Source organism: Manis javanica, chromosome 6, assembly GCF_040802235.1.
Source record: "Manis javanica isolate MJ-LG chromosome 6, MJ_LKY, whole genome shotgun sequence".
In the NCBI taxonomy this organism is placed as follows: domain Eukaryota; kingdom Metazoa; phylum Chordata; class Mammalia; order Pholidota; family Manidae; genus Manis; species Manis javanica.
The window spans coordinates 40,565,247-40,592,564 of NC_133161.1; the positions used below are offsets into that span (position 1 = coordinate 40,565,247).

Consider the following 27,318-nt stretch of genomic DNA (forward strand, 5'->3'; position numbering starts at 1 on the left):
ACTTCTCAGGGCTCTGCTAAACTACAACCAGGTTTGCCTGGCACACACTCGGTTTGCCCCATGGTAGATCAGTGAATGCCTTTTAGTTATTTTCACACTTCCTTTCACCCTTAGAAGTGGCTGTTCAAGTGATAACCATATAGTCACCTAAATGATAACTCTATAAATGCCCACAGTGGAGGTAAGTTAATTCCTGACGGGAGTTATTGAACCCAATGATCCTGAACTATGAGTTCTGACAGGTGTCTCTTACTCCATTGCTGAATAGGAGAAAGAATGAATGGCATTTGCTTCACCTGTGAAAACCTTCTTTAGGCTTTTGCTGATCCAGATGTTGTCCAGAGACTTGGAGCCTTGGGGATTCTTGGTGCTGATGTTGGTGAAGGTGTGTGCAGCGATTAGGGGGTAGAATTTTTCTTTCCTCAAGATGTCATAGTCACTGCTGTCTGGGCCCTGGCCAAAATCCCCCAAAACAATCATATCTTTTTCTCCTGGAAGTGGAAGACAGAAATTAGGAAACTAAGAGGTGATGGGAAATAAACCCCACACTGACCACAACCCATTCCAGCGGGATATTGATCCTCTGACTCGACTCTCCAGGTTCAGGGCTGCAGGGTGGTTCTCATTCTCCCCATTTACCCAAATGCCTGTGCAAAAGAGCACCCCCCAAGTTATTTATTATTTTTCATTGAAGCATAGTTGTTACACAATATCAGATTGGTTTCAAGTATACCAAATAGTGATTCAACAGTTACCTATAATATTAAATCTTCACCCCAACTAGTGTGGTTACTACCTGTCAACATAGAAAGATGTTACAAATTATTGACTATACTCTCTGTGCTGTACTTCTATCCCCGTGACTGATTTATATTATGATTGAGATTTTGTGCCACTTTATCCCCTTCACCTATTTCACCCACCCACCCCAACCCCTCCCTCAGGGTAACCACCAGTCACTTCTCAGTGTCTGTGAGTCTGCTGCTGTACTGTTTTTTAGAGACCCCCTCCCCCCACAAAAACTTTAAAAGTTGGTAACACATTTGGAAATGGGAAGGATGTGATGCACAGATCACCCCTATTCCAGCTCATAGATTCCAAATCTCATAGTGGCAAAAGGCCTAAGGGTTTTACCCAGATATTTAACAGAAGTTCAACAAACACTTACTAGGCCACAGAAGGAAAACCATGCAAAGATATAAGGAGATGTTCATCTACAAGCCAAGGAGAGAGGCCTTAGAAGGAGGGCATCCCTCCCAACACCTTGATCTTGAACTTCTAGCTTCCAGAACTTGGAAGAAATAAATTTATGTTGTTTAAGCCACCCAGACTGTGGTATTTTGTCTGGCAGCCCTAGCGTACTAATTCAGGGTCAAAGTAGAAAGATTTTCCTCTATAAAGTATTTTCAACTTTTTCCTCATAGTTTGATTTACACTCGAGTAATTAAGGTAGTTATGAAGCATTTTCCAAAGCAAGCAGATGTTCTGAACAGACAGTGGACCCCAGCTAGGCTCCATGATTCCCATTTTCTCTGCCCAACCATCACTTCCTGGCTTGAGGTTCCCTTCGGGGGATCCATGTTATCACAGGGAATAGCATTTCTGTCCCACCTTGGGTGGGAGGCTTTAAGGAATGCAGTTCAATAACGAGGGCCAAATATATCTGAGACACTCAGCAAACTTCTTCCTGGGGACATGAATGTGCTTCTATGACAATGGCTAGAGGGAAAGAACGCGAAAGTGAAATAACATAAGCTACCAGCAGAGGGCACTTGTGCGCTGCAGGTGATGCCCTCGTCTAGAGGACGTGAGGGACCAAGGATGGCCTTTCCTGCAGCTCCATTGTGTAGCCAACAGAGATGTAATCATACGCCTCAGGCTAGATGATAACAACCTTGGCACCCAAAGCAGGGCGAGCTTATCTTGAGAAATGAGTGCCAACATCCAATAGGAAAGCTGACTTGAGAATAATAATATTAACAACTCAAACCTGGCCAGTGTTCGTGACCATCCACTGAGCCCTCACCTTGCGCTGGGCCCTCTCTGCAGGTAAGAGGTTGACAGGCTCACCCAAACTCCCCGAGAAAACCCTGAAGTGCAGAGCTCTTAACAAAGAGCTAGAATGGAAGGGTCACAAGGACATGGGCAGCTGTGCACAGCAACCTGAGTGCCTGCTGGATGAAGCCACTGGACAGACACAGGTGCATAAACGGCTGAATGAGGAGGAATGAGGGAAACCTCAGAACTGAGGTGCAGTTTCGGTTTAAAAGGAAAGAAGAAAAGGATGCTGAATGTACCGAATATTAAGGAAAACTGAAGGTTTAAAACACTGCAGCAAAAGGTCCCCAAATAATGAGTGAGATTTTCACTGCGAGGCAGACCTAGAAAAGTTTGGGCCAAATAAAGACAATTCTGAAACCAGGAGAGATGCTGGTGTCAAGGGTCAATAAATCCAGCTCTGTGCAACTTCAGAATGGAAATTAGTCCCTTTTAAAAAAAATTAAGGTACCATTGTATACAATCTTATGAAGGTTTCACATGAGCAACACTGTGGTTACTCCATTCACCCATATTGTCAGTCCCTCCACCCCCACATTGCAGTCACTGTCCGTCAGCATAGTAAGATGCCATAGAGTCACTACTTGTCTTCTCCATGCTGTACTGCCTTCCCCGTGACCTACCTGTACTGTGAGTGCTGATGCCCCTTAATCCCCTTCTCCCTCCCTCCCCACCCCCCTCCCCCACCCCTCCCTTTTGGTAACTGCTAGTCCCTTCTTGGAGTCTGTGAGTCTGCTGCTGTTTTGTTCCTTCAGTTTTGTTTTGTTGTTATACTCCACATATGAGTGATATCATTTGGTACTTATCTTTCTCCACCAGGCTTAGGAAATAACAGTCACTTTTGACCGGGCATATCTGGGTTTCTTATAACTCATCTTCCTTCAGTTAAATTGGTGTAGATAGTGATGTCGGCATGGTCCTTGCCTCTGAGAATCCACAGGTGTGCTGGGGCCTGAATTCTCCTAGGAAGCCACCTGCCTAGGGTGGGGTCCACAGTCATTCCCTTAGTTCCCAGAAGTGAGGGGAGAATGTTTGGGGCTAAGTGCCTCAGATCGCCCCTAGATTTAAAAATGTCACTGACAATAGCAGGAGCCGGTCCCCTCTGAGGGATGGTCCTACCCCAGATCGCCCCTAGATTTAAAAATGTCACTGACAATAGCAGGAGCCGGTCCCCTCTGAGGGATGGTCCTACCCAGATGTCAAGCATCACTATGCGCCCCGTTTCACTTTGCTGAGTTCACAGAGCAAGGCCCCATGGGGTCTGAGAGGAGAAGGTTCCATCAGCACATTGGCACACTGTCCGATGATGCCAACCTGGATGCACATTCCAGACAAAGGCAGAAAGGCCCAGAGCGTGCTAACCAAACCGGTTCTGTTTGTTCTGATAAAAGCCTGTGGAAGAGAGGCTTAGTCTTTGTTGTAGCTGAACCACCTCTGCCAACTGATTTACCCCTGTGGCACTGTGGGCAGGCTGGGGCACTTCCGGAATCCTTGGGTCAGCTGTGTTACCAGTTAACAATTGGATATTAGTTTCAAGCAGGATGCAGGGCACATGAGTCACTGTCGAGACCGGGACATGTCAAGGCCGAGACAGACTATGGGTCGTTCCCTTGGCAGCTTGGAACGATCACCTGTCCAGGTTTTCTGATAAAAACCTGATAACTCCCTGCTTATCAGAAAAGGCAATGAGTGCCTAAGGTAACAGAAGTTAGGCACTGGCAGCTTTCCTTTCTGCTTCCATGTAAAAGCCTGAGATTGGTCATGGTAGTAATGTCCACAGATTTTAAAAGTTATTAAGTCATCCTTTTTAATAGGTTAGAGACTAACTGCAGGTGAGCAATTTCCCATATCACTGCTCCTTGCATGTATCATCTCAGCTTAAATACCTTTCTAAATTTTTTAGCTCAAAGATTCAAAATTGAAGTAGACTTGCACATCCTGGTTCAAAATGTAAGTTACATATCAACGTTCATAGCAGCATTATTCACAACAGCCAAAAGATGGAAACAACCCAAGTGGCATCTACTAGTGAATGGGTCAACAAATGTGTTTTTGTATACACACACAAACACACACAGAATTTCTTTCTTTTTTAAGGCCAAATACTATTTGTGTGTGTGTGTGTGTGTGTGTGTGTGTGTGTGTGTGTCTTAAAAAAGAAAGAAATTCTGACACATACTACAACATGGATGAACCATGTAGACAAAAGTGCTATAAACTAGCCACACAGGACCGTATGATCCCACGTACATGGGTATGACACCTAGAGCAGTCAGATTCACAGAGACGGGAAGAATGGAGGTTACCGGGGACTCCGGGGAGAGGGTAGTGGGGAACTAGTGTGTGATGGGCACAGTTTCAGCTCGGGAAGATGAAAACGTTTTGGAGATGGATGGAGGTGATGGTGCTCGAACAATGTGAGCATGCTTAATGTCACTGAACTATATTTAAAAATGTAGTAAGACAGAAATTTCATGTTATGTATATTTTACTACAATAAAAAATCTTTTTAAAACATACATTTATAGTTTCACCAAATTATTTTTGTCACGGATCCTTCATGAGTCACCCACTGTGAGGGGCCAGTTTAACGAGGAAAAGGCTTAGAGGGTGTTGGTCAAGACTCAAGAAGGTGGAAGAGAATTCCAGGCCTCCAGCTGTGAACCCTGCCCTAGAGAAGTCAGTGCTTCGGAAAACCAAGCCACACTGAACACATCCCGGTCTTTACGGCCTTGTCAACTTCTCCTTCTGAGAACACACCCAGAAAGCTCTGCAGTCGGGGGCAGGGTTGAGGAAATACAGAGCCCACCTTTCTTCTCAAGTTCTGTTCTTTTCACTTTAATTCCTCTGGTATTTGTTGACTTAACTCACGTCTGCGGAGTCTCTACCGCGCGCCTGGCCCTGGCACAGACATCAGGCAGCCCGAGACACCCCTGTGAGGTGAGCCCTGCCACGCCCCCGTCCCACGGGGTGTGGCCTAGGGTGACCTGCCGGGAGATCCCACAGCTACTCAGGGAGCTGAGGTGGAAATGCAGCTTGCAGGGGCACTTCCGGGCTCCTTCAGTGTGCTCTGCACCCCACCAGGGAGAAACACTCAACTCGCAGGTCAGAACCTTCCTGCTCACCTGGTCACCAACTGCCTCTCTTTCGCAAGAAGAGCACAAACAAATCCACAGGCACCCCCAATGGCACACCGGAGGCAGTGGGACCCAGAATGAACTGTCAAGGGGGAAGGCGTCATCGCTTGCTTTTTCCCCTAATCCTTTTCCATCAAAGTGAGGCTGAAGTGTCACAAAGCTGATAGCGTGAAACGTGCATGTTGGGCCACCAGAGACAAAGATGTCACCATGCATGGGGGTGACAGAGCTCCATAAGAGGCAGGGGCTGTCCTCCTATGCACTGCTGCTGACAGAACAGCAAGCCCAGGGGATCCAGACATGCTGGCAAGGGGCGAGCCCCTCCTGCCCTGTGGAATGGGAGCTGTTGGCGCAGCCACCGAGACATTTCCTACCTTTCAGGGTCTCCTGCAAGGTTTGTGCAAAGCCAGCCAGGCGGAGGCTGTCACTGTGATTCTTGCTTGGATTCTCTCCTCCTGGGAAGGTCAGGGTCGCCAGGTGAAGGTTCACAATGGTCAGATCATTAGTTCCCACCTGGACGAGAGGAGACAAAGTAGCAGGGACAGGCTTAGATGTCATATTTCCTGTATTCTTTACCTCTGACTCATGAATAGCTTCAGGCTCAGTGTTGACAACGGGAAACACCAACGCACCAGGAGATTACGCAAGGTGATTCACCCTAAGATTTTTTCCGAGGGACCTGTAGGACTGAGACTATCTTGCTTCGTAAGTCCACCCCCTACATCACACCTCCTGCTCCTCCTCAGGGCCTGGAAAATTGGACACATCTGGAAATGTTAGGGTTTTTTTTTTCCTTCTATTTATATGAATATATTACATAGCACCAGCTGTTAAGAGACCTGGGGCTCTTCCCGGAAGGCTGGACTGCCATCCGTGGTCAGAACCTGCCTCCGGGACCTGCTTCCTTCCCCACTCCACCCCCTCCATCCTCCCCTACGCCTTAGTTTGCCTCTGGAGTCCACTGCACCCTGATGTTCACGCTCCCCTAGTTTCAGGTGGGTCACCAGGCGGTACACAACACACCCAGCCCTGCATCCCCAGGGCAGGCATGGTGCGTGCGGATGCGCAGACGTGGAGGCAGCTGGTCTCCTGACCGCCATGGCACAGCTCAGGCTTGGGGGTGGTGATCCCATCCCATCTGCATGGCAGCAAACACCAAGGATCGCTGGGAGGCCAGGGGCTGCTGGGGGAGCCGCTGGGAAGTGGAAGCTGCCAGTGTCCTCGTATGAAGACCCTGGTTTGCTGTCACCACCACCCACCGAGGGTGGTGGGGGGCATCTGCAGCAGCGGCTCTGACCACAGAGGAACCAACTGAGGCCAGGGGCAGGGAAACCCTGCCTGCAGGGCCTGGAGAGATAAGCCCTATATCTGTACTGCACCACTGCCTGGCCTAGAATGTGATACCATGTACCAGAGGCTGAGTGCCTGCCTGGGGGATCACTTCATTTATAGAAGATTTGGGCCAAAAATTCATGACATGGTGACATTTTCTCATTGGCCATTAAAAACAGCCTGCCTTTTAGAGTCACTGGCTGGTCCTGGCTGTTGCCCTGCTTGGCCACAGCTAGTAGAGCCATTCACGTAAAAAAGGGACCCAGTGAGGTATCAGGAGGTTTTAAAGATGATACCTGGCTGATTTACACACCAGTACCACAAGCACAACCCTGGCACCCTGGGGTGGGTGTGTCCACAGCACTGTGGCTGCCCGCAGATGCAGGTGTGAGAGCACATGAGCGTGGGCTGGGTCCCAGCCACAGCCACACAGCCCCCAGCTCACAGACCGCCCCACTCCCAGCTGGTAGGTCATGGCCCCAGCCCTGTGCTGCCAGGGGTTTCAGGTGCCAGCACAGCTCTGAAGCACACAGAAGGGGGACCCCAGTGCCCAGTGGAAGCTTGCTAGGCTCTGTGGCAAGAGACTGCTGTTGCCTGCCCCTGTGATTTCACAGGTAAGAGCCACGGGGGATATGGTCAATGGCCCCCTTGAGGATGTTCTGGCTGCCAGCTTCTCCTCCTTCCTGCTTCTGCCTGCTGCTCATTAGCACTTCCCTGGGACGTAGGGGACTGAGAAGCAGCTCAGAGCAGTCTGCTTGCCATCCCCAATCCACAAGCTGGCGAGGCCTCACCTGCAATGTCAGTTCCGGGCTGCCTGGCCCCAGGACCTCAAAGCTTCTCCTGAACCCTCTCTAAACCCGGCAAGCTCTTGAGGGTCCCCAGTCCCCTGGTAAGTCGAAGGGGACCTTGGAGCAGCCCTGCTGCTTCTAATCCAGTGGTTTCCTAGTGCCTGACCTTGTTAGCCAGCCCAGGGGGTCTGAGGAAGCCCTGAAGGTGCTTTTGACAAACAGACAGTCCTGAGCCTCTTCTGCAGAGCCTGCCTGTCTGGGGCTGGGTCCAGGGAGCCCTGATCTTAGGAAAACCTCAGGTGATTCTGATATGCACCAGGTTTGGGAGCCAACCACCCGATCTCCTTCCTGCTCAAATGTCAGAGTTATCTGAGCTGGAGACCCCCCAAACTCCTCTTGTTCCTGCCCTGGACAAGTTCACCAGCCAAGGGAACCCCAGGGGTGTGTGCTGACCCAACCCTGAAAAAGAATAAAATCAAGGCAAAAGATGAGGCTTCTCTGGCTCAGAGCTAAAGAAGGGACTTTTTTCCATTTTAGAAGAAGTGGACCTTCATGGGGACAAGGAGCAGGTACCTTGAACCATGCAAAGTACGGGCTGGGACCCGTGGGCTTCCCGTGCCCATTGCCAGGTGAGCACTCCTGCGCGGTGGCATCTCTCAGCTCCACCCCAGCCGCCGTGTCCCACAGGAATCCTGAGAACCCAGCCCCCTGCAGGAGAAGAGGCAGTGTCAGTTTGGAGAGGGTCAGTCCTGGCGCGCTCAGCCCCAAGCTGGGCAAGAGGCGGGAGAGGCCGGGAGGAGGTTGGGGGAAGCAGCAGGCTCTGACTAGATCCTGAGATTACGTGTATGGGGCTGTTTGTGGGCCTAAAGTGCACCCTGAAAGCCACAGCGCATTCTTCCTGTCCTCCACCCAACAACCAGATTTCCCACACTAAAAATTTCAGAGCTTTATGCCAGCAAGGGGTCGGCGCTCTTCTCTTTTTGGGGCTGGGGTGTGAGGAAGCCCAGACTAGGCATGGAGCTTTCTTTTTAACCATCACATCCCATGAGATAGCCAGTCATACCCTCATCTTCCAGAGGCAGCTCAGCTACTCAGAGAAGTTAAGCAACTTCCCTAAAACCCCACAGCCATGCTGAGAATGAAATATAAGACTTCAGAGCATAGGTTTTGCTTACATCAACCAGTGCCTAGCACTTAGTAATACTCAATAAACATTTGCTGGATGAATGGAAGTCAGAGCTAACAATCCAGTGGTTTGGAATGGGTTAGGGGTGCTCTGCAGGTGCACAGGGCCCACACAGGGATCTGAAGCCCAGCTCAGGGCCCTATGAAGGCCAGCAGACAGACAGGGTGGTGTGGGCAGGGGCCTGTTGCCAAACCCCTGCCATCACCAGCAGTCAGAGGGCTGCTCTGAATCTGTCTGCTTTGTGCTGCTGTCACTGGGCACCTTCCGGAAGGAGGAAAAGCTTCCCTGCCCACCTCGTCCTAGCCTCTGGAGGCTCGGCTGCCCTGGCGGATCAGTGGTGTCATCCGAGCGGCCAGTGATGCTCATTGCAAAAGAAGAGGAAGTGACTTTGCACAACCTGTGGCCTCCGCCTAGTTCCCAAGTCCAGCTGGGGTCCCAGCCACATGCCTTGCTGGGCTCAGCCCCTTGACTCACTGGGCATGTGTTGAGGAGCAGGGAAGGAGCCAGCAGGGGACAGTGTTCTGCAGGCTGTGCACTTTTATATTTCACAGCAATCAACCGGCCCGCCCCCTGGAGAGGCCACTAGTTTGAGAACTGGGAGACCTGGCTCTCAGTCCCACCCGGGTCTCTTAGCTGTGGGACCTCAGATGAGCCATGACATTCACCTAAGCTTGTTTCCTCAGGTGTAAAGTGAAGGAAATATGATTTGCTTTGCAAGCTTTGGGGGTTACCCTCATTTCCTGTTTCCCACACAGTGGTGCCAGGGAACTTCCGTAAGTACCACTCAGGTCACCTTCTGCTTCAAAACACTCAGTGGCTCCCCTGCCCACGGCCCGAGGAGCCCTCTAGGTTGGCAGCCTCCTGCTCAACACTGCCTTTCACACCTGCTCACACGTTCCCAGCAGGACTGAGCCTTGCAGGCCTCTGCACTTCTTTGCGTGCTCTTCCTTCCACCACTGCTGTCCTCCACCCTCCTGGGAGCCTTCCCACAACCCCGGACTCAGGTGGGACCCCTCGTCCAGAAGCCCAGCTGCACCTCAGTGTGGGCCGGCAGGAGGAGGTCAGGCCTCCTAGCCGGAGTCTGCTAGCTGGGCTCGGCCTGAGCCCCACCCGGCGGCAGCTGGATGACTTCTGGGCAAAGCATTTCATCCTAGCAGATCTCAGTTTTCTCAGCTGCAGACCTCCCCTCTAGCTGAGGGGTGGAGGACTCGGGAACTGAACAGGAGGCACCTGGGTGTCATTTCAAGAGCTGGAGAAATGGCCGTTGCTGCCACCACGCCGTCAGGGTCGGACTGAACATGTGTGATTTGCACATACACTTTGTTATACCAGTGTTTACATTTTTTTAAAATTACTGGCTCACGTTTAACATTCAGGATATTTCACATTAAAATCTAGAGATTTACATCTTTTGAGAGACCTGGAGACTTGTCCACACTGAGCCACAACACACCGTGGCAACAGCAGGCTACCAGGGACCCAGCTGCAGCCTGACATGGGCATGAGCTCCCAGCTAACAGCCTGGCCAGCCTGCTGCCTCCTATGTACCTGCCAGACCCTGACCTGTGCTCTGTTCATGAAGCAGCCAGTGCACATTATTGTTTAAAAGTTCTACCACTACCCTGTGAGTGAAGAAAGGGGCTGTTGCTCCCATTTTACAGATGAAGGAACTGAGGTTGAGAGTTTAAGCAGCAGGACCATGGGCCTCCCTGCGATGGCACATTGTTCTCAGTGGCCTTGGCACCCGGCCTGGAGTAAGGTTAGGCACCTTGTGCCTTCAGCAGGCTGGGAGCTCCCTGAGGGAGGGGACCCATCAGGCTCATGTTAGGATTCTCTCTTGCAAAGAGTAAAATAGTAGCTCTGGGTGTGTGGGTGTGTGGATCTGTTTCACGAATGTGTATCTGGCATGTAACTTTTCTAATGATTTACTGAATAGTGTTAAATGGACTGTAAGAGCTTTGTGAACCTATATAAACAGCTATTTCTTTAAAAAATAGCAAGGTGGTATTGTTTCTGTGTGGACTGAGAGGGGAGAGCCATGGGCCTAGAGGGGTGAAGACTAGATAAATTCCAATTCACCTTAATTTCCCGACTACTGGGAACATATGCTGGTTGTCACCTGTAGCAACCATTTATGCTCTAGAACATAAAACCTGGAGAAATAATATATCACATTTTCAACTAGTAGCTAAATAGAGAGCTGTCAATATACTTTTAATCCAGTATACATTTATAAGTTAAAAGCCCCAAATCTTAGTATCACTCTTCTAAGTGCTATTCATGTGTGTTTATAAGCATATCAGGTATATACCAGAAATTTAAAAAAATATAACATCTGGTATTTACAGGAAAATTACATAAGAATCCAGTTCTAAGTCATGATTAACTATCAGAAGTCTATTTTAAAACATAAAACTCCACTGGCATTGGACATTCCAAGTGAGTAAAAATTGGTCTTGAGTAAGAAATGTAAGAGTAAAAATGTACATCTACTGAGATTTACCCACAGCTATATGGGTTCTACCTAATGAAGAAAATTCAAAATTAAAATCTGCTGACAATTTCAGACTAGTTCCATGTGCATGATTTCTACCACTGAAAGCAAACACTTTATATAGGAGTTAAGTGAATCTGAAGTTTTCAGTGAACAATGGGCCGTCCACAAGGTCGGCAGAGGTCAGAGTGTGGAGAAGGATTATGAGGACAAAGGACAGAAACACCCCGATGCTGTTCTGGCTCCAGACAGGATTTCTCCTCTCTTCCCACACCCCAAACCCCCATTTCCATCTGGGCAGCAGTCCAGTCCTGATCTAAACACGAAACGAGAACCAGGGCATTTTGGAATGAATGGCAAAGAGCTAAAAAAAAAAAGAGGGCAGAAATACAAAATTGCATTAAGAATGCTGGCAAAGGAAAATTTTAAATGTCTATGATTAGGGAAGGATGTTTCAATAACATTGAAAGAAAATCCAAGTTTCGCAGATGAGGGTACCTTCTGGAGCTGAGTGGAGGGTGTCTCCGCAACGATGGCTTTCCAGCATCCCCGGGGCCCCCTCCATTTGCGCATGTTGGGCAGGATCGGTTGGTTTAGTTCAGCACAGAACTGCAAAGACAGAGCACAAGTCTATGTGTGTGTTCCCACCTAACAGTTCCCACTGGTAGCAGCCTGAGGAGCCAGAAAGTGCTAGATCCTGACTCATCAGCAGAATTCAAATGTATTCAGAACTGTCAGATTTCTGTGTTCTCAAAAGCCAAGGTTTACAAAGGCCTAGATGACTAAAAAAGCCCACAAATTAAAAAGCAAATTACCTATGAAATGCACAATTATCACCTGGTGACTCTCAGTTCATAAAAATCAATTCTTTTTGTACCACTGGAGCACAAATAATTCAAAATGACTTTTCAGAATCCTTTTCCTTGATAAAACCAGTGGCTTCAAGGTCCCAGAAGAGTCTAGGTCAATATCAAATGCAGAGGAGAAAAATGAATGCATGGGGTGTCTTCTCCCTACGGCTTAGCTTGGAGGTGCAAAAACTAAGCCTCCGCTTCATCTGGGACCATTTTACCCTTTGGTTTTCTTTGGAGAAGAAGGTGCTACTGTCACGGTGGCTGCAAAGCCCTATGCGGTTTGCAGGGTACGCTTCTTTTCGCTTAGGCACGGGAGCTGCAAAACGACTTTATCACTAAGACAAAGACATTGCAAAGTAAAATGAGGGGTTGAAAAAGTATGGACTTCAAAGCATGTGACCAATTTCTCTAACTCACGCCTCAAACACAACCCTGTTGCTTCCTTTAAAGGACATCCGAAATTTTTAGATTTGGGCTCAGTGTCTGTGGTATTTCCACATGTGGCCCTGCCCCTTCCTGGTGACACCCTCTTGTCTCTTTGCATCATGCCCCTCGGAGAGCTCCACTCATCTCTCTGTCTCCATCCCACCCCACAAGCAAGCCATGTGACTTCCTTCCAGGCACATCACTGCTCTCCCTTCAATGAGCTGCCCTTAACTAATCTTAGTCCCGGTTTCCACCTATACCTCTATTTCAAAGGCCCCCAAATCTGTGCCTTCAGGCAGAGTTCTCTCCTGACTTTTGAAATTGTATTTCGACTGCCTTTTTCACATTTCCATCTGAAAGTCTCCTGAGAACCACAAACCCAGTGGTTCCCAAAGGAACATGCCTTTGCCTTCCCCCCACCCATGCCCAGGTCACTTCCCAGCGTTTCCATCCTTCCAATGGCTCTGACTCTTTCCTCCCACATCCCATCTGTCACCTGGCCCAGCCTGTCCACTGTCAGTATTGCACATGTCCAGAGCTCCCTCAGTTTGTTCTCCAAGTCCACTGCTGTGGCCTGATTCAGGGCCTCATCTTCCCTCACCTGGTCACCGGCAGAGCTTTTAAGAAGTCCCCGTCTCTCTGTCACCTGACCACCCTCCATCTGTCCTCTGGGCACATTGTGATGGCTATGCTGACACATTACCCCTGTGCTTCTCAAAGTGGTTCTGGGGTCCAGGAGTAACACCACCTCCTGGGAACCTGTTAGAACTACTCTGGCCTCCAACCTAGACCTACCAGGTCAGAGATTCTAGGGTAAGGCACGGCAATCTATGTTTTAACAAGCCCTCGAGGTGATTCTTATGCCTGTTAAAGCCCGAGGACCCCTGCAGCTGCCCAGACCCTCCCTTGGTATCTGTGCCCAGTTTGGGCAGCACTGCAGCCAGCCAGCCAGCCATCAGCTGGCAGCCCCCTCCAGGGACCTCAGCTGCCCAGAGAGATGCCAGGATCCAGCCTGCTCTTTGCCCTAGTACTCAGCCAATCATTTCTATAGTGACAAGAGCCAGGGAGAAAATAATGCCAGGCAAGGGAGGGCATGTGCCAGGAGGTCTGCTCCAGATGTGCGCTCTTCTAGGACCTATGCTGCTTTTACAGTTAGACGCGTAAGCGTCTGCCCTTCCCAACAGCAGGTGCCATAGTGCAGGACTGTAGATGAGTCACCTCTACAAAGCCCACCTGGTGCAGATCCCAGCAATCAGTGATGCTCTCCAGGCATCTGCTGGTGAACCAGCAACTCCAGGGAAGCCAACACTCCTCAATTCCACATATGACAAACAAAAGGGGGAATTTCTCCTTGAGGCTAATTATCTAAATAATTGCCTCCCTTTTAACCTGACTTGGAGTTTGCCTGGGAAGGGTTCTCTGTGGGACCCGGTCATCAGGGCTCCTTCGGTTCGCCTTTCAATACTGCCCCGTGCCAGACGGCCGTGCTCACTGCGGTTCCTGACGGGGGCCTCACTCAGGTGAATCCCCCTGGCCCGAGGGACCTGGCTGGAAGCCATCCTTGGATGGGAAATGAAACACTTTGGAAAATGCAGCCAAAATTTATTGACTATAACTGTGGGGATCCAGCGAGGAAATGTACTTCCCAAATGGTCCAATTTCCTGCCAGGGAATCATTTCCTTGCTGAATGATCATTAGAGCTGAATCCAAGAATCATTAAAAAGAAGAGCAGCTCTCCAATGCCCATCTGGTGCCTTAGTGTTCTCCACTCAGGGCTTCCCGAAACTGGCTGCTCACCCAAATCTCCTAGGATGCACCCCAAGAGGCTCTATTTTTAAAAAGGCCCCCAGGTGATTAGCCAGCCACGAGATGAGAGCCCCAGGCTCTGGGGGGGCTGCTGCCTGTGTTGGGGGAACTGTCTGTAGGCAGCTGGCAATCTCTTCTCTCCCAACCATCACTGTACCTTCAGATACCTGCAGACAGAAGGCTCTCCTGTTTACACTGCAAACCCCAGCCCAACTTACACATCACCATTCCTGACAATGCCACCTTGATGGGAAGGGTCAGAAGTGTGAGGAGATGGCACAGGCTGGCCTTGTTCTCCATGCCCACTGCTCTCAAGGATGGTCTTCTGGGACTAAAGGTGTGCCAGTCACAGTGTGGTCATCAGTATCATTGGGGAACTTGTTAAACATGCAAATTTTCAGGCCCCAACCTGACCTGCTGAATCAGAATCTCTGGGCCAGGCCCGGCAATCTGCATTTGAACTGCCCCTCCAGGTGACTCTGACACAAGTTTACAGTTGGTGTCGGATAAAAAAAGACATTCTCCTTTTTCTTTGTTTTATAATTTAAAGCCTTTCCCTCACAGGTAAACCCTAAGAGGCCCAGGGAACCATACTTCCTAAACCCTGAGGCCTCCTGTAGTTTGCACGTCTGAAACCTTGTTCTTGATACCATCTCTCAGCCCACAGAGTACATCTCCCTCTCTCTGCCCTCTTTGGTATTTATATTACTGGAGACAATTAATAGTTTAAGGGACCAGGGAGAAAAGTGTCTATGGCTGAAAGCATTCTATGCCCAAATTTTCATGATCAGTATTAGGTAAGTTCTAGGACTACCAGCTAGTTGACTTGGTTGACTGTTTGCACTAACAGTTCACAGCAAACCTAAGGAGTGGAGTGCCTCTTAGATCCTTGCTACTCAGTGTGTGTTCTATGGACCAGCAGCAGAGCCCTCCCCTGGGAGTCTATGAGAAATTCAAGGCTGGAGGCCCACCCCAGACCTACAGAATTGTCATCTGCATTTTCACAGGATCCCAAGGTCATTTAGAAGCTCAGCAGGCTTTGAGCAGCCTGCCTCAGGCACTTCCTGTTTTGTACACATCATCTCTAGTACTCAACCTCCGCCCCGCCCCTCTACCCTCCATCCTACCACCACCCCGACAGTCCACATGGGCAGACACCCTGCCAGTTATTCATGAGTGGACTGCAGTGTGGAAACATTAAGCCCAAATTTGAGCTTACGTTCAAGGTTACACCCTGATAAGTGTTAGAGGGAGGGTCTGAACTGAGGGCTGTCCACTTCCTGGTCCAGACAGGTGCAACAGGTGGAGAGGGGCAGGCTGCAAGTGGAGGCCTGCCCACGTTTACTGAAGCCTTAGATCTTTTCTCCTAAACATTTCAGAGGAAAGCAGATGCATCCTCTGAGAGCCCCAAATATTAATTCTGCCTTTAGCTGAAAAAGGAACAGTTCTATTTAGAACAGTTGGTTCTCAAATTTTTCAGTTTGCCCACATACCAGAAGGAAGAAATAATACTCTCATTAAGTAAAGGTGGCTCACCAGGGCAGAAAGGGAAAGAAGAAGGTTTGTTTGGAAAAAAGTCTTCCCGGGTAACAGTGATCTATACAACCCAAACACTAACACCCCCAACCAGTGGTTCTAAAATCCCAGGGGCTAACCCATTACCTGCTTCATCAGAATTACACTGGTTCTTGTTTTTAAAACCACAGATGTGTGGACCCTGTCCCTGAATGAATTGGAATCTCTGAGGTAAAGGGCCATGGTGTAAACTTTCAACATGTTGCCCAAGCAATCTTAAACTAAAGTTTGAGAAGCTCAGATGAGGCTAGACAACTGCTGATTTAGAACTCAGCCTTCATATTTTTCATACCCATGATCTGGAAAGACAGCTTTTATTACTCAGAACAAACAAATACCATTACAGCTCTCACACCCAACAGCTTGCAAGCATCTTACTGTGGCCTTTGCAGCTAACTCTGTGAGCTAGCACACGAAGGGAGCCTGGCCCCAGCAGGCATGCACCAGCTATTTAATGAGTGAATGAATTAAAGGGATATCTCCTGAAGATCCTGCCTGCGGCTTCTCTATCCCAGGAAAAGTTATAAGAACTGCCATGGACTAGACTTGTTTTTCCAGCTTCAGACCAAATATCTCTGGTCTGACAGCTCTTCAGATGGCAGAACATGTGATCATGGACACCAAACCCAGCCAACACTTCTGCTTAGCAATAGGGGGCATCAAAGTCAGACATTTAAATTCTAATCTGCAAGCTGTCCAAGGTTCTGGCATTTAGGAATGAAGAAGACTCGCTTAGCTATGCTTAGGCTACACTGCACTTGTGGGTCTGCCCGGGCCAGCTAACTGCTTGTCTCTGCAGTGGCAAGAGGGTTCCAGGGCTTGAGAACAAGGCTTATAGACCTTTAACCTTTTTTCTTTCCGCCCTCCCCCTTTTCTGAAATGAATATTCCTTAATTTATCAGGTCTTGATTGGGAAATAAAAATAGAAAAGGCATTCCAACCTCACTCAGTGGCCTGTCCAGCCACCATCAAGCTGAATGGCCCTTTGGTCTTCCCTGACTAGTTGAGTTAAAATTAAACTTGGGTTCTGTGAGCTAGTTATAAAGATATGTTGTAGTGACCACACAGTTAGCTGAAGACAGAATATCAAGAGTACCGGCAGGCATTTCCAAAGCAAACTCCAAATGGCTCCCTTATCCTACTTTCTGGATGGGGAGGAGGTTATGTTTTCACTTTAGAACCTTCTGGGTCAGATTTCTAGATGACCTTGCTTCACTGAATTGGTTGTTTTGCTTGCTTTCCTGATTCTGACGGTGACTTTTCTTTGACAATCTGTTCCACACATTAACTACCTCTGCACACTCAGAGGCAGCTATTGAAAACAGTATACGGTGGTGGATGGAGAAGCACAGGTGAGCTCTCCTTAAAACAATAAATTGCCATCATAAAATAAAGAAGGCGCCTGCCTTAGGTCATTCAAGGTCAAAAGACTTAACTGTCATTAGAATACTAAAGGAAACAGAGCAAATGAAAAGAGACATTTTTTGAAATGTTAATAGTAAACAAGGGCCTAACTTAGCCAGGATCTTCAAGCTCACTCATGTTATGGCCAAGATTAGGACCCAGTACCTGTGAATGATCCCATGGAGAATGAAACCAAGGAATGCTTAGGGTCACTAAAAATGTCAACATACTCTCAGAGAAAACTATGCAATGTAAAAGCCAACTTACATCTGAGTGTAAACTAAATATTAACCATGCTTGGCCTCTGAGTACAATAAATAAGCTTTTTCAAAAATTTTCTGGGATATTTAGACTTTAAGATATTGGTACTCTGACAGGCCATATTGCCTATGGGGCAGCAATATATTGGGTTACTTTGCTTGGTTCTACTGACAGCTAAGTGCTTTCATGGTTATTAGAGGTCTTAAAGGCTCTGGCAGGCCTCACACAGAATGTGACATGGACATAAAGCAAAAGCAAAGAGTTTTTCAACCCTCTTTCTCTCTCCATCTATATGGAGAAGATTGCTTATCAGTTTACGTTCTATGTTCTCGAGCTAGGATGAGGTGTAGCCACCTTTGCTCAATACAAACACAGGTACTAGACCAGAGGGGTGACAGGTCCAGCGTGGGTCAGAGAGCAATGTCTTTGGGCTCCAGGGCCAGTTTGAGCCCCTCACACAATATTGCTACAACACAGCTTCTGAGATACCCTCTCAGAGGTTCCGGAGTTCACGGAGGGAGACAGGACCATTTCCTCTGCTCCGTGGGGGCTCACCAGCAGCTACCATTTTCCAACACTTAAAGATGGAAATACCAAATTCTGATATTGAAAGGCTTGCTTTTCACAGCTTTGGAAGTTTCCTCGGAGGACTACCTTCATGGCTGGAAGAGAAGGAGCATGAAGGAGCTTTGGACCCTGGACATGTCATTCAGCACTTTTGGGTCTCCGTCTCCCCATCGGTACAGGAAGGGGCAGGAGAAGACCCTGCCCAAAGGCACTTCTGGATCTAAAGCTGCATAATTCTAGAACTCTAGAAAGACAGGGTAGATTAAAGAGGGAAAGGCAGGAGGGAGGGTGAAGGAAACATGAAAATGGGAGTGGAAATACAAGATTCTCATAAACATTAAAACTCTTCTCTCCCTCTTTCTCTGTGATAATTGCTCTGTGAGCTCCACGAAGAAGCTGGCTGGGACAACAGGACACTGGGTGGGCTTTCCAAATGCTGTCCCTGAGCAGGAGAGCGGATCCCTCTCTTCCAAAACCCTGCACCAGTGCTCCTTGATGTCCACAAAGCCCCACCCGAGCACACCTTGCTAAAATGCCTGGAATAAGAGCTTCTTTTTAATAGGCAGTAATTATAGTAGGTTAAGTTTGGGTAAATCCAACAACAGTAAAAAAAAAACCCACAGGTGACCAATAACCTGTGACTAGTTTAGATTCTGAAACCTATAAAAAATAGAGTCAGAGCAGGGAGGGATGGGGAGGACAGGAGCCAACATTCATTAAACTCACCTTCATTAATTATCTGGCAGGCACTTTTCACACCTTACCACATTTAATATTAATGACAACCCAATGAGACAGGTAATAATACTCACATTTGACATGTGAGGAAACCAGGGCTCAGAAAAGCAATGTGACAATGTGGCAATGTCACTCACTCACTGCCAGCAAGTGGGCCAAGAAGGATGGAAATCAGGTTTGGTCAACTCTGTTGCTCAAATATACTTAGGTGAGAAAGCTCTGAAAACACAAATTAAACCAATGGGCCTGTGTGACGGTTTGTGTGCACGCACACCGCACCGCACAGCCCCCACATCCGGGCTTCTCTGGGTTAAAACCTGTGTAACCATCGCCCTGCTATGGTCAGTTTCACCGTGGGTTCACCAGGCTGCCGGGGTCCTGTGGACACAGCTCCCCGGAGGTCAACACCTCACACTACAGCCCATCTCCCAGGACGGAGCAGGACTGGTGGGCCACACCCGTTCTGCAACACAGAGCCAAGCCTCTGAGCTTCAAAGGCGGCCCCTGCTCTGACAGCTCAGGCCCCGTCCTCCTTCATTGGCCAAGAGAAGCGATGGGCTACAGCCACCCTGTCCCCCAGCCACTTCTAGGTCAGCTCCACGAACGCGCTCTTTCCTGGGGGAACCAAGAGGAATTCTAGGTAACTACTCTTCCTTGTCGAAACTTTCTTATCATGCCGAGGAAGATGAAATGCAAGCAAGGAGACATTTCCTCAGCCTCCACAACCAGCTAATCACTAGCTGCTCCTAGAGAGTCAAGGGAAGGGACGCCCACATGCACCCCTGTCAACAGAACAGCTGCTGGTTCTGGGAGCCTCTCCTCCTGGTTCCTAAAAGTTACTCATCATGTTTCCTGAACAAGATGGTTAAAAATAAGCAAAAGGGGAAAAAAACCTTCCAAAGGCAATTAAACTTGTTTTTTTTAAGGGCAATTGTAAAATGGAGAGGAAGAGGAATTTGAGCATTTCGTGAAGATGAAGTTGGGTCAGGACGGGGAGGGAGATGCCCGGGGCCCAGAGCACTTGCACGGCAATGCTACACACTCACACTGACACCAGCCTTGTCACTGTCCTCATCTCTTATTTCTACCCTTCAGGGACAGTTCCAGAAGTTCTTTTCTTCTCCAAAAGTCTTTGGAGATGTTATGACTCTTAATCTTAGATGGAAGTTAACACTGTGATAGTAATTTTGTGTGTTTTAAAAAATTTGTCTTTTAATTGGGCTTATGTCCTGATATACATAAACACAAACTCATTATAGGATAATGTGTAAAACAGAGAAGCAGAAAAATTGAAGTTGAAAACCACTGTGCAAAGACAACCACCAATTTTTGGTGTATATCTCTACTATCATTTGGTAGCTGCTTCCTATGCATTTGATTAATATATGTCTGGCTGTCTATTCACACAGGCACACACACTTTTGTGTTCTGGTTTTCCCCCTTAAAACTGTGCTACATTTTTACAAACTCTTCTAAACTCACTTCATGGTCTGTCTAGCACAGCATGCCATCTGCCTGGTGTGGATGTTTCGTTGGTTGGGAGATTTCTGCCGTTTTGAGGCTCATTTCATTCCACCATAAACATCCTAAAATCAGCAAACTAAGTAGCAAGAAGATCACATCATTCTGTCCTCACCTGCTCAAAATGATTTCATCCACAGGTTTAAAAAAAATGTCCTGAGTAAGAGTTTAAAATAATGTCTTTGTTTCCAAAAGTCAATCAGGAGGTTTCTACTTTTTAAAATATACATATCTGTGATAAACAGATGGTGGCACAGGTGCCTCAAGAGGGAATGACCAAAGATATGCCCTTGAAATGTACCATCAGAAAGGAAGTGACACTTTTTAAAAATCTCTCACTGACGTAAGAGATAGGAGTCTTCACAAATAGTTTAGTTCCTTTCATCTCTAGATCAACAATTCTCACCTTTACTTTTTGTCTCACCTCTAGCTTTGTTTTTAATAAGATGTCTCATTAGAGAATTTATCCGGATGTCAACATCTCTCCGCCAGGACCCTCAGGCCTTTGTGAAGGGCCAGGCATCTCAGAGCCGGAACTCAGCGGGAACGCCTCCTGTCCACTCCGGAGCCTTCCACAGAGCTGTCCAGGCTTGGGTACCAAGCACCACTCCTCTCTCTCAGATTCCTGCTCTGTGGAGGACTCCTTCCCAGCTTATGGATGCTTCATGGGGCCATGCTCACCACCTAAGCTTGAGGCTAAGAACAGACTCACGGACTCTAGAGAAAGGCTGCCTGGATCCAAACTTTGGATTTGTAGCTTACTGAGAATTTTCACTTTGGTCAAGTGACTCACCTGCTCTGTGCTTCATTTCCTAGTCTATAATGAGGGGTAACAATCATTCCCATGTCACTAGTTTGATATTTCTAAAGCAATGGCACACAGCAAGTCTCCTATGTGTTTTTGTTGTTGGTATACAAAGTGGCCCTCTCCATGGAGAGAGGATCCCCCGCCTTCAATGTCCCACATGTGACAGCACAATTCCCAAAACACACCAGCGGGGGAACAGGGCAGGAGCAGGGGTGGGACCAAGAGCCAACACACGGCACACTGGGAGGCAGACACCCCTAACATAAAGCATTGCCGTTATGGATAGAGATGGGAAATTGTACTCTATATTCTTTTATTCAGTCAGGAGGACAGTGGATTCATCCAATCGTTCAATAAAACCTTAACAAGCATGAACTATATGGATCCTGAGCCAGGCTCTGGAGCTGTAATGCTGAGCAAAAGAGACATGGTCCTCTGCCTTCCCTGAGCTTACAGCCTGGGGATGAGTGGTGTTGGGTGGTAATGTAGGTACAGTTTATTTTTTTTTAATTATAGTAATGATACTTTTATTGAGCTCATTCTAGTGCCAGGTATTTAACAGGTATGAATTCATTTCATTCTCACAACAGCCTTCTTAGGTAGGTATTATTACAATCCTCATTCAATGGATGAGAAAACAGAGACACAGAGACATTAATTAACTTGCCCAATATCACACAGCCAGTGAGGGGCAGAGCCAGCATTTGAACCCAGGCAGTCAGGCTCCAGAACCCATGCTCTAACATAGCACTCTATGTTTCTGTAGGCAGTTATTAATCAAATAGTCACCCAAACACAAAACTGTAGCTGGGACTTGTGCTAAAAAGGAGTGGTTCAAGGAGCCTGTGGGCATCCATGATGGTAGTATTGGGGGTGGGGCAAAGGGAGTTTGACTTAGGGAAGGCTTCCCCAAAGAGGTGATATTTGAGCTCAGAACTCAAGAACAAGGAGTAGTTATTTAGGCAAAGAGGAGACGACAGGTGGCAGAGACAACAAGTACAACGGGCCTGTGGCAGGACAGAGCACAGTTTATTGGACAGAAAGGTCAGTATGGCTGTAGCACAGATGGTGATGGGCAGAACTGGTGAGATGAGTTTAAAGGGATATCGGAGGCCTAGCCATGCAGGGGCCTGCGTGGCCTGAAAGGAGCTTCTTCCTTATCCTCTGAGTGATCTTAAAATCAATGCAGGGCATGAACAGCAGGCATACATTTTGAAAAGGTGTAGGGCTGCAGTGTAGAGTGCCGGGTGCAGAGGGCCAGGTGAGTTAGGTGGCGCAGTAAGACATGAGATGGCTTGCTTGCCTAGGAGGGCAGTGGACGGATTTGAGAGATAATCAGAAAATAAGCATAACTTGGCTGAAAAGAATTGAAAACAGCTACTCAAACCAACTCTAGTATGTGAATGTTCACAGCAGCTTTATTCACAATAGCCAAAAGATGGAAATAATTCAAAGTCCGCCAACTGATGAGTGGATGAACAAAGGGTGCTACACCCACACGGTGGAACAGATGGAGCCACAAAGGGAAGGGCAGTGTAATGCCTTCTGCATCAGGATGAACCTTGAAAACATACTGAGTGCAAATGCCAGACACAGAAGGCCACATATTATATGCTTCCATTTATATAAGCCCTCCGAAGAGGCAGACCCACAGAGACAGTGAGCAGACTGGTGGTTGCTAGGAGCAGGGGAGAGGGAGGAATGGGGAGAGGTTGCTTAATAGGTACCAGCTTTCCTTTCTGGAGGATGAAAATGTCTAGGAACTCGATAGAGCTGATGGATACACAGCGTTGCAAACGTACTAAATACTACTAAATTACTCAGTTTTAAATGGACTCTAGAATGGTTACTTTTATGGTATGTGAATTTCACATCAATAATTTTAAAAAGTGACTTGGGTAATGGATTAGATGTTGAAGATAAAGCTGAGGAACCACTCCTCATTCCACAAACACCAGATGCTATACAGGTGTTAAATCTGGCTGTCCCTCATGGAGCCTTCCATCAGGCGGGCAGCAGGGGGGCAGTGCCACCTCCCCGGGCACAGTGCTAATCTGTGTTCTCTGCACACAGTTACTGAGCATGTGAGAGGGGAGCACGCAGCCCAGTAATTCTTGGAATATAGGCTCCCTGAAGCTCAAAAGACAGTTTTACGGCAAATAAAACAAATAGCTTTGTCTCAAATTAGGCACTTAACTTGTAATGATTGAAACTAATTATTCTAAGTGAAAGCATGTCTAAAAATAGCAATGCATTTTGGAGCACTCCGTGCTTTTTTAGGAGAGCACTGGAAAGTTGCAGGCAGCGTGAAGCCCCCCAAGTTGGAGCCGAAGCACCAGGACGGCCATGCCAGGGTTGGCCCTGAAGGTGCCATTCCACAGATTCTAATGTTTTTACATTTGCTTGAGAAACATGCCAACAACGAGGGCCAAGAACACAGAGTACTAATGAAATGCTGAGCCAGAGCTTCAGCAGGACATGTTAACCATGTACGTTACAACATTTCACTTGTAAACAAAATGGCATGTGCCCCAAGCTTGTCCTGATAACATTTCCTAAGATAAACCATGTTGTTCTAGCCAAACATAGCTCTTCCTTTTCTAGTCTTCCCTCTTTGGTATTTCCAGGTGAGCAGGCTCAAAGAATGGGTGAGATGGGTATAGATGGCGGAAAGACTGTATTTAAACTGAAGCAAACCACCCACAGTACAGTTTATTCAGAAGAGCATTTTTACCCCTGAGGTTTCAGATACCATAACAGGAAGAGTAGGAACATGGAAAGGAAAGTGGGAGGAGAGAAAAAACCATCACAAAGGGTAGGACGTGATTACTTAGGTGTTTAAATCCAGCGGAAGTAACTGAGAAGCAGAACAAGGCTGGCATTTACATTAGCTCCCTCGCTACCCTCCTACACAAATAACCCCCGTATTTTTTTAAACCCCAGAGATACATTTTCTCAGTCCACAAATACTGAAGATTAGGTGACTCTTAGATTCACTCTAGACTGCAAGGCTGCGCAGCACCTCCCGTATGTGTGCCTGTGAAGAACCCAGAGTTATCTGGGCACCGCCACACGGAGCAGAATTAGTGCTTATGGACTCTCAGGGAAATTGCTCCAATTGCCATTTTTCTTATAAAACACCAGCCTTCAGCTAATCTAAATGGCATTTATGCAGCCTGCGGTCCTCAGCAGCAATAATCATAAAAACAAAGACCTCAAAGCTGTGGGTGAAAGGATTACTGATTCATAGCTTACTTTATTTTGATTTGCATTATGCCAAATCCCAGTCAAGCCTGCGTATTTCCTATCTTACTTCAGGGCAAATACATTGTTGTTTTCTGTGTGGGCAGCAAGGGACAGAGAGACCTGCAATTTTTCACTCCCAGACACTTTATTGGCAGCAAGAAGTGTAGGTGGCAGTTCATGAAATAGCATTTTCATTTTAGAGAATGTCCTGAGACTCACTAGTTCTCAATTTTCTGTGCTAATGGGAGAGAGAGAAAGCCAAATCCCCAAACTGTCTTTTAATCCACCTCCCTTCCTGTAACACTTTAGGCCAGAGGCACTTAAAAATAGCTGAACTGTCTGATGTTTGTTTCACAGGATTTTCAGGCTCCTTCCAACCTACTGCAAATGGGTAGAGTGGAAAGCTAACAGTGCAGAGAGAAGAGAGGAGTTGCAAAAATCAAACTGGCTTACCAGTTGAGAGCCATGTCATGGATGCGCTTGGGGTCTGGAGGAGAACTCAGCACGCGTGATTGTAGCCACAGCAGCACTGCTTTACCAGGAGGCTCACACAGTGCCAGGCACCACTGCTGGCTCTTTACACATGTTGCCTGAGGGGACCCACACCATGGCTCTTCCAGGGAGGTATCTTTGGCTGGAGGGGCTAAGATCACCCAGAGGGCAAGTGGCTGAGCCAGGGCCCAAATCCCTACTATCTGACCCCATTATGCCACTTGGCTTCCTGCTGAAGCAAATTCAAGGAGGGGAGGACAGCTGTCCCTGCTTCTCCACAGCTTTGCTTTCCGAGGTGTCAGTTGGTTGCCCCCAACCGCAGCTGCAAAGCAGATTATCCTTCCTCTGATCATCAGAGGGTCCGGAGTAGCTTGACAGGGTGTCACAATGCCTGCATCATTCACCCCACTTCATCTCATCACATAAGGATTTTACCATCACACATCACTAAAAGAAGGGTGGACAGTATACTAAGATATGTTGAGAGAGAAAGAGAAAGACTATATTCAAATAACTTTTATTACAGTACATTGTTATAATTGTTCTATTTTATTATTGTTGTTAATCTCTTATTGTGCCTAACTTACAAAGCAAACTTTATCATAGCTAAGTATGTACAGGAAAAACACAGTATATATCAGGTTTGGCACTATCCATAGTTTCAGGCATCCACTGGGGGGTCTTGGAATGGATCCTCTGGGGATGAGGCGGGACTGCTACAGTACTTGCCTTCTAGAAGGGTTACTCTGGTAACAATATAAATGGAGGACTAAAACAAAATCAAATTACAGATAGTAATTTTTATGTTTACATTTTTTCTCTGTTTTCAAATTTTCTAGAAATTTCACTCTTCTAGCCATAGTATACTAATTAATTGCCTTGAACTTTATCCATATAGGAGTGCAAACATGTGTGTGCACACACAGTTAATTCTTTTCATAAATAAAAGCTAATTAAGTGCTGCTACTAAATAAAAATTAAGGGCCAAAACAACATAAAAAAGTCCCTGCCACATCCTGAAATGTAGCCTAAAAATACTTATTACTTCTTGCCCTCTTGTTCACAAATACAGCCAAGCAATTTAAGTACAGAATTTGGATGTCTGAGTAACTAAAAACAAAATGAACAATCCATATGTAGCAATTTATTCTCCAACTAGAGGATTTAGCCAGGTGGAGAGAGTGAGGGAAGACAAAGCTTGCCTGACAGAGAAGATTGACAGTAACAAGAAACTATAGTCTCACAATTTTGTAATCAAGGGGGAAAGGCTTTAATTCTCCCAGTTCCTTCCAGGAGCTGGTGCAAATGTTGGGAATTCAGGCAAAACCCCAGAACTTGTCACTTCCCTTCCAGGTCTAGCTCTTTGGCTTGCAAATGCTAGGAGCCTTGCTTTAGTCCCTGTGTCTGGAGTCTGATTCAGATCCTGTGGATCTTCAGAACTAGACACATTTAGAAGATGCTCTTAACAGTGCTTCTTTCTACAGAGCCACTTAAATTAATCCTTTGACTGGCCACTTGTGTAGAGAGCCACTGACAGATATAATTATGAGGGCAAGTCATTTTAGAGTACCTCATATATGAGGAGCTGCTTTGTTATTGCTGGCTGTCTTCCTCTAACCTAATTAATTCTGAATGTGAAAATGAGCCTGCGTTTTATGGACAAGAGTTAGGTGGGATAGGCTTAGAGCAAGGGATGGAATGGGGCAGCTCAGTTAGACTATGGTGGGGAAACCAAATCTAGGATCTAGAAAGAGGTCTTGGATTATGTTCACATGGATGTCAGTACACTTCTTTGAACTTCTACAAAGATAGATCAAAATCTTTAAAAGTGGGCTGGATGCTTTCCCAGAGGTCTGGAATCTTGTTAAGGCTCAAACTCACCATTTCAATGCCTCCCAAAGGTTAATAAAAAAATATTTTATCAGCTGTAGGAATTACTCATTCTAAATGGATAATTTGAGAGATCTCTCCACTGAATTAATTTTGGCAAAGGAAGTCTTAATGACCAATTCAATCAGGATAATATTACCTGCTGAGAACATCCAGCATAAATGTTTTTAGCAACTGAGCAAAACAGTTTCACCTGCCTGAACCTCTGTCCCATTTAAAATTACAAACTAGTCCAAACTTTGCTGAATACAAAGTCATGCTCTCAAGAAACGAATGAATGAATCATTCTTGAAAAGTCTCAGAATTCTTTTAAAAAGTGAATTGAAAGTTCTCTCAGTACCAACTAATTGTTAGCATTTCCTGAAAGAGAAGCATTTGAGGGTGGACCAAATAAGAGGAAACTGCATGTAACTCCTGTCACCCTGGCTATGTTGGTGTTTGTATGAGGTAGTAGCTACATGCAACAATTTTAATGGGAATGCAATGAGTTGGGCACATTTTCATTCTGTTGAAAGGCAAAATAGAGTCAAGAGAGTAATGAGGTAGGAGGGAGAAGTGCTTAGGATATATCCAAGGGGAAACCAAGCCTTTCTGGTACTGGAAAAATCCCACAGTGGGCCCTCTTTTCCTCTTCCAAGCCAACACATGGTCTAGGACAGCAGTTTTAAAACATTTTTGACCATTACTCAGCAATAAATAAATTTTATATGGCAATCTGGTATATTCTATCTATC

The 27,318-nt window shown here is 47.0% G+C and overlaps 1 protein-coding gene across 4 annotated transcripts in view; it reads right to left on the minus strand.

Moving 5' to 3' along the window:
• The window catches only part of EEPD1 (endonuclease/exonuclease/phosphatase family domain containing 1), a 102,004-nt gene that overhangs the window by 1,929 nt on the left and 72,757 nt on the right, over positions 1-27,318 (minus strand). For 3 of the 4 annotated variants that reach the window (XM_017680739.3, XM_073238602.1, XM_037027512.2), the window contains 4 exons: positions 11,494-11,604; positions 7,889-8,023; positions 5,570-5,708; positions 297-491 (listed from right to left, as the gene is read on the minus strand). In XM_017680739.3, the coding sequence (XP_017536228.1) occupies positions 297-491; positions 5,570-5,708; positions 7,889-8,023; positions 11,494-11,604 (580 nt within the window). The remainder of the gene's footprint in view (positions 1-296; positions 492-5,569; positions 5,709-7,888; positions 8,024-11,493; positions 11,605-27,318) is intronic. The other variant, XM_073238601.1, reaches the window with a different exon arrangement.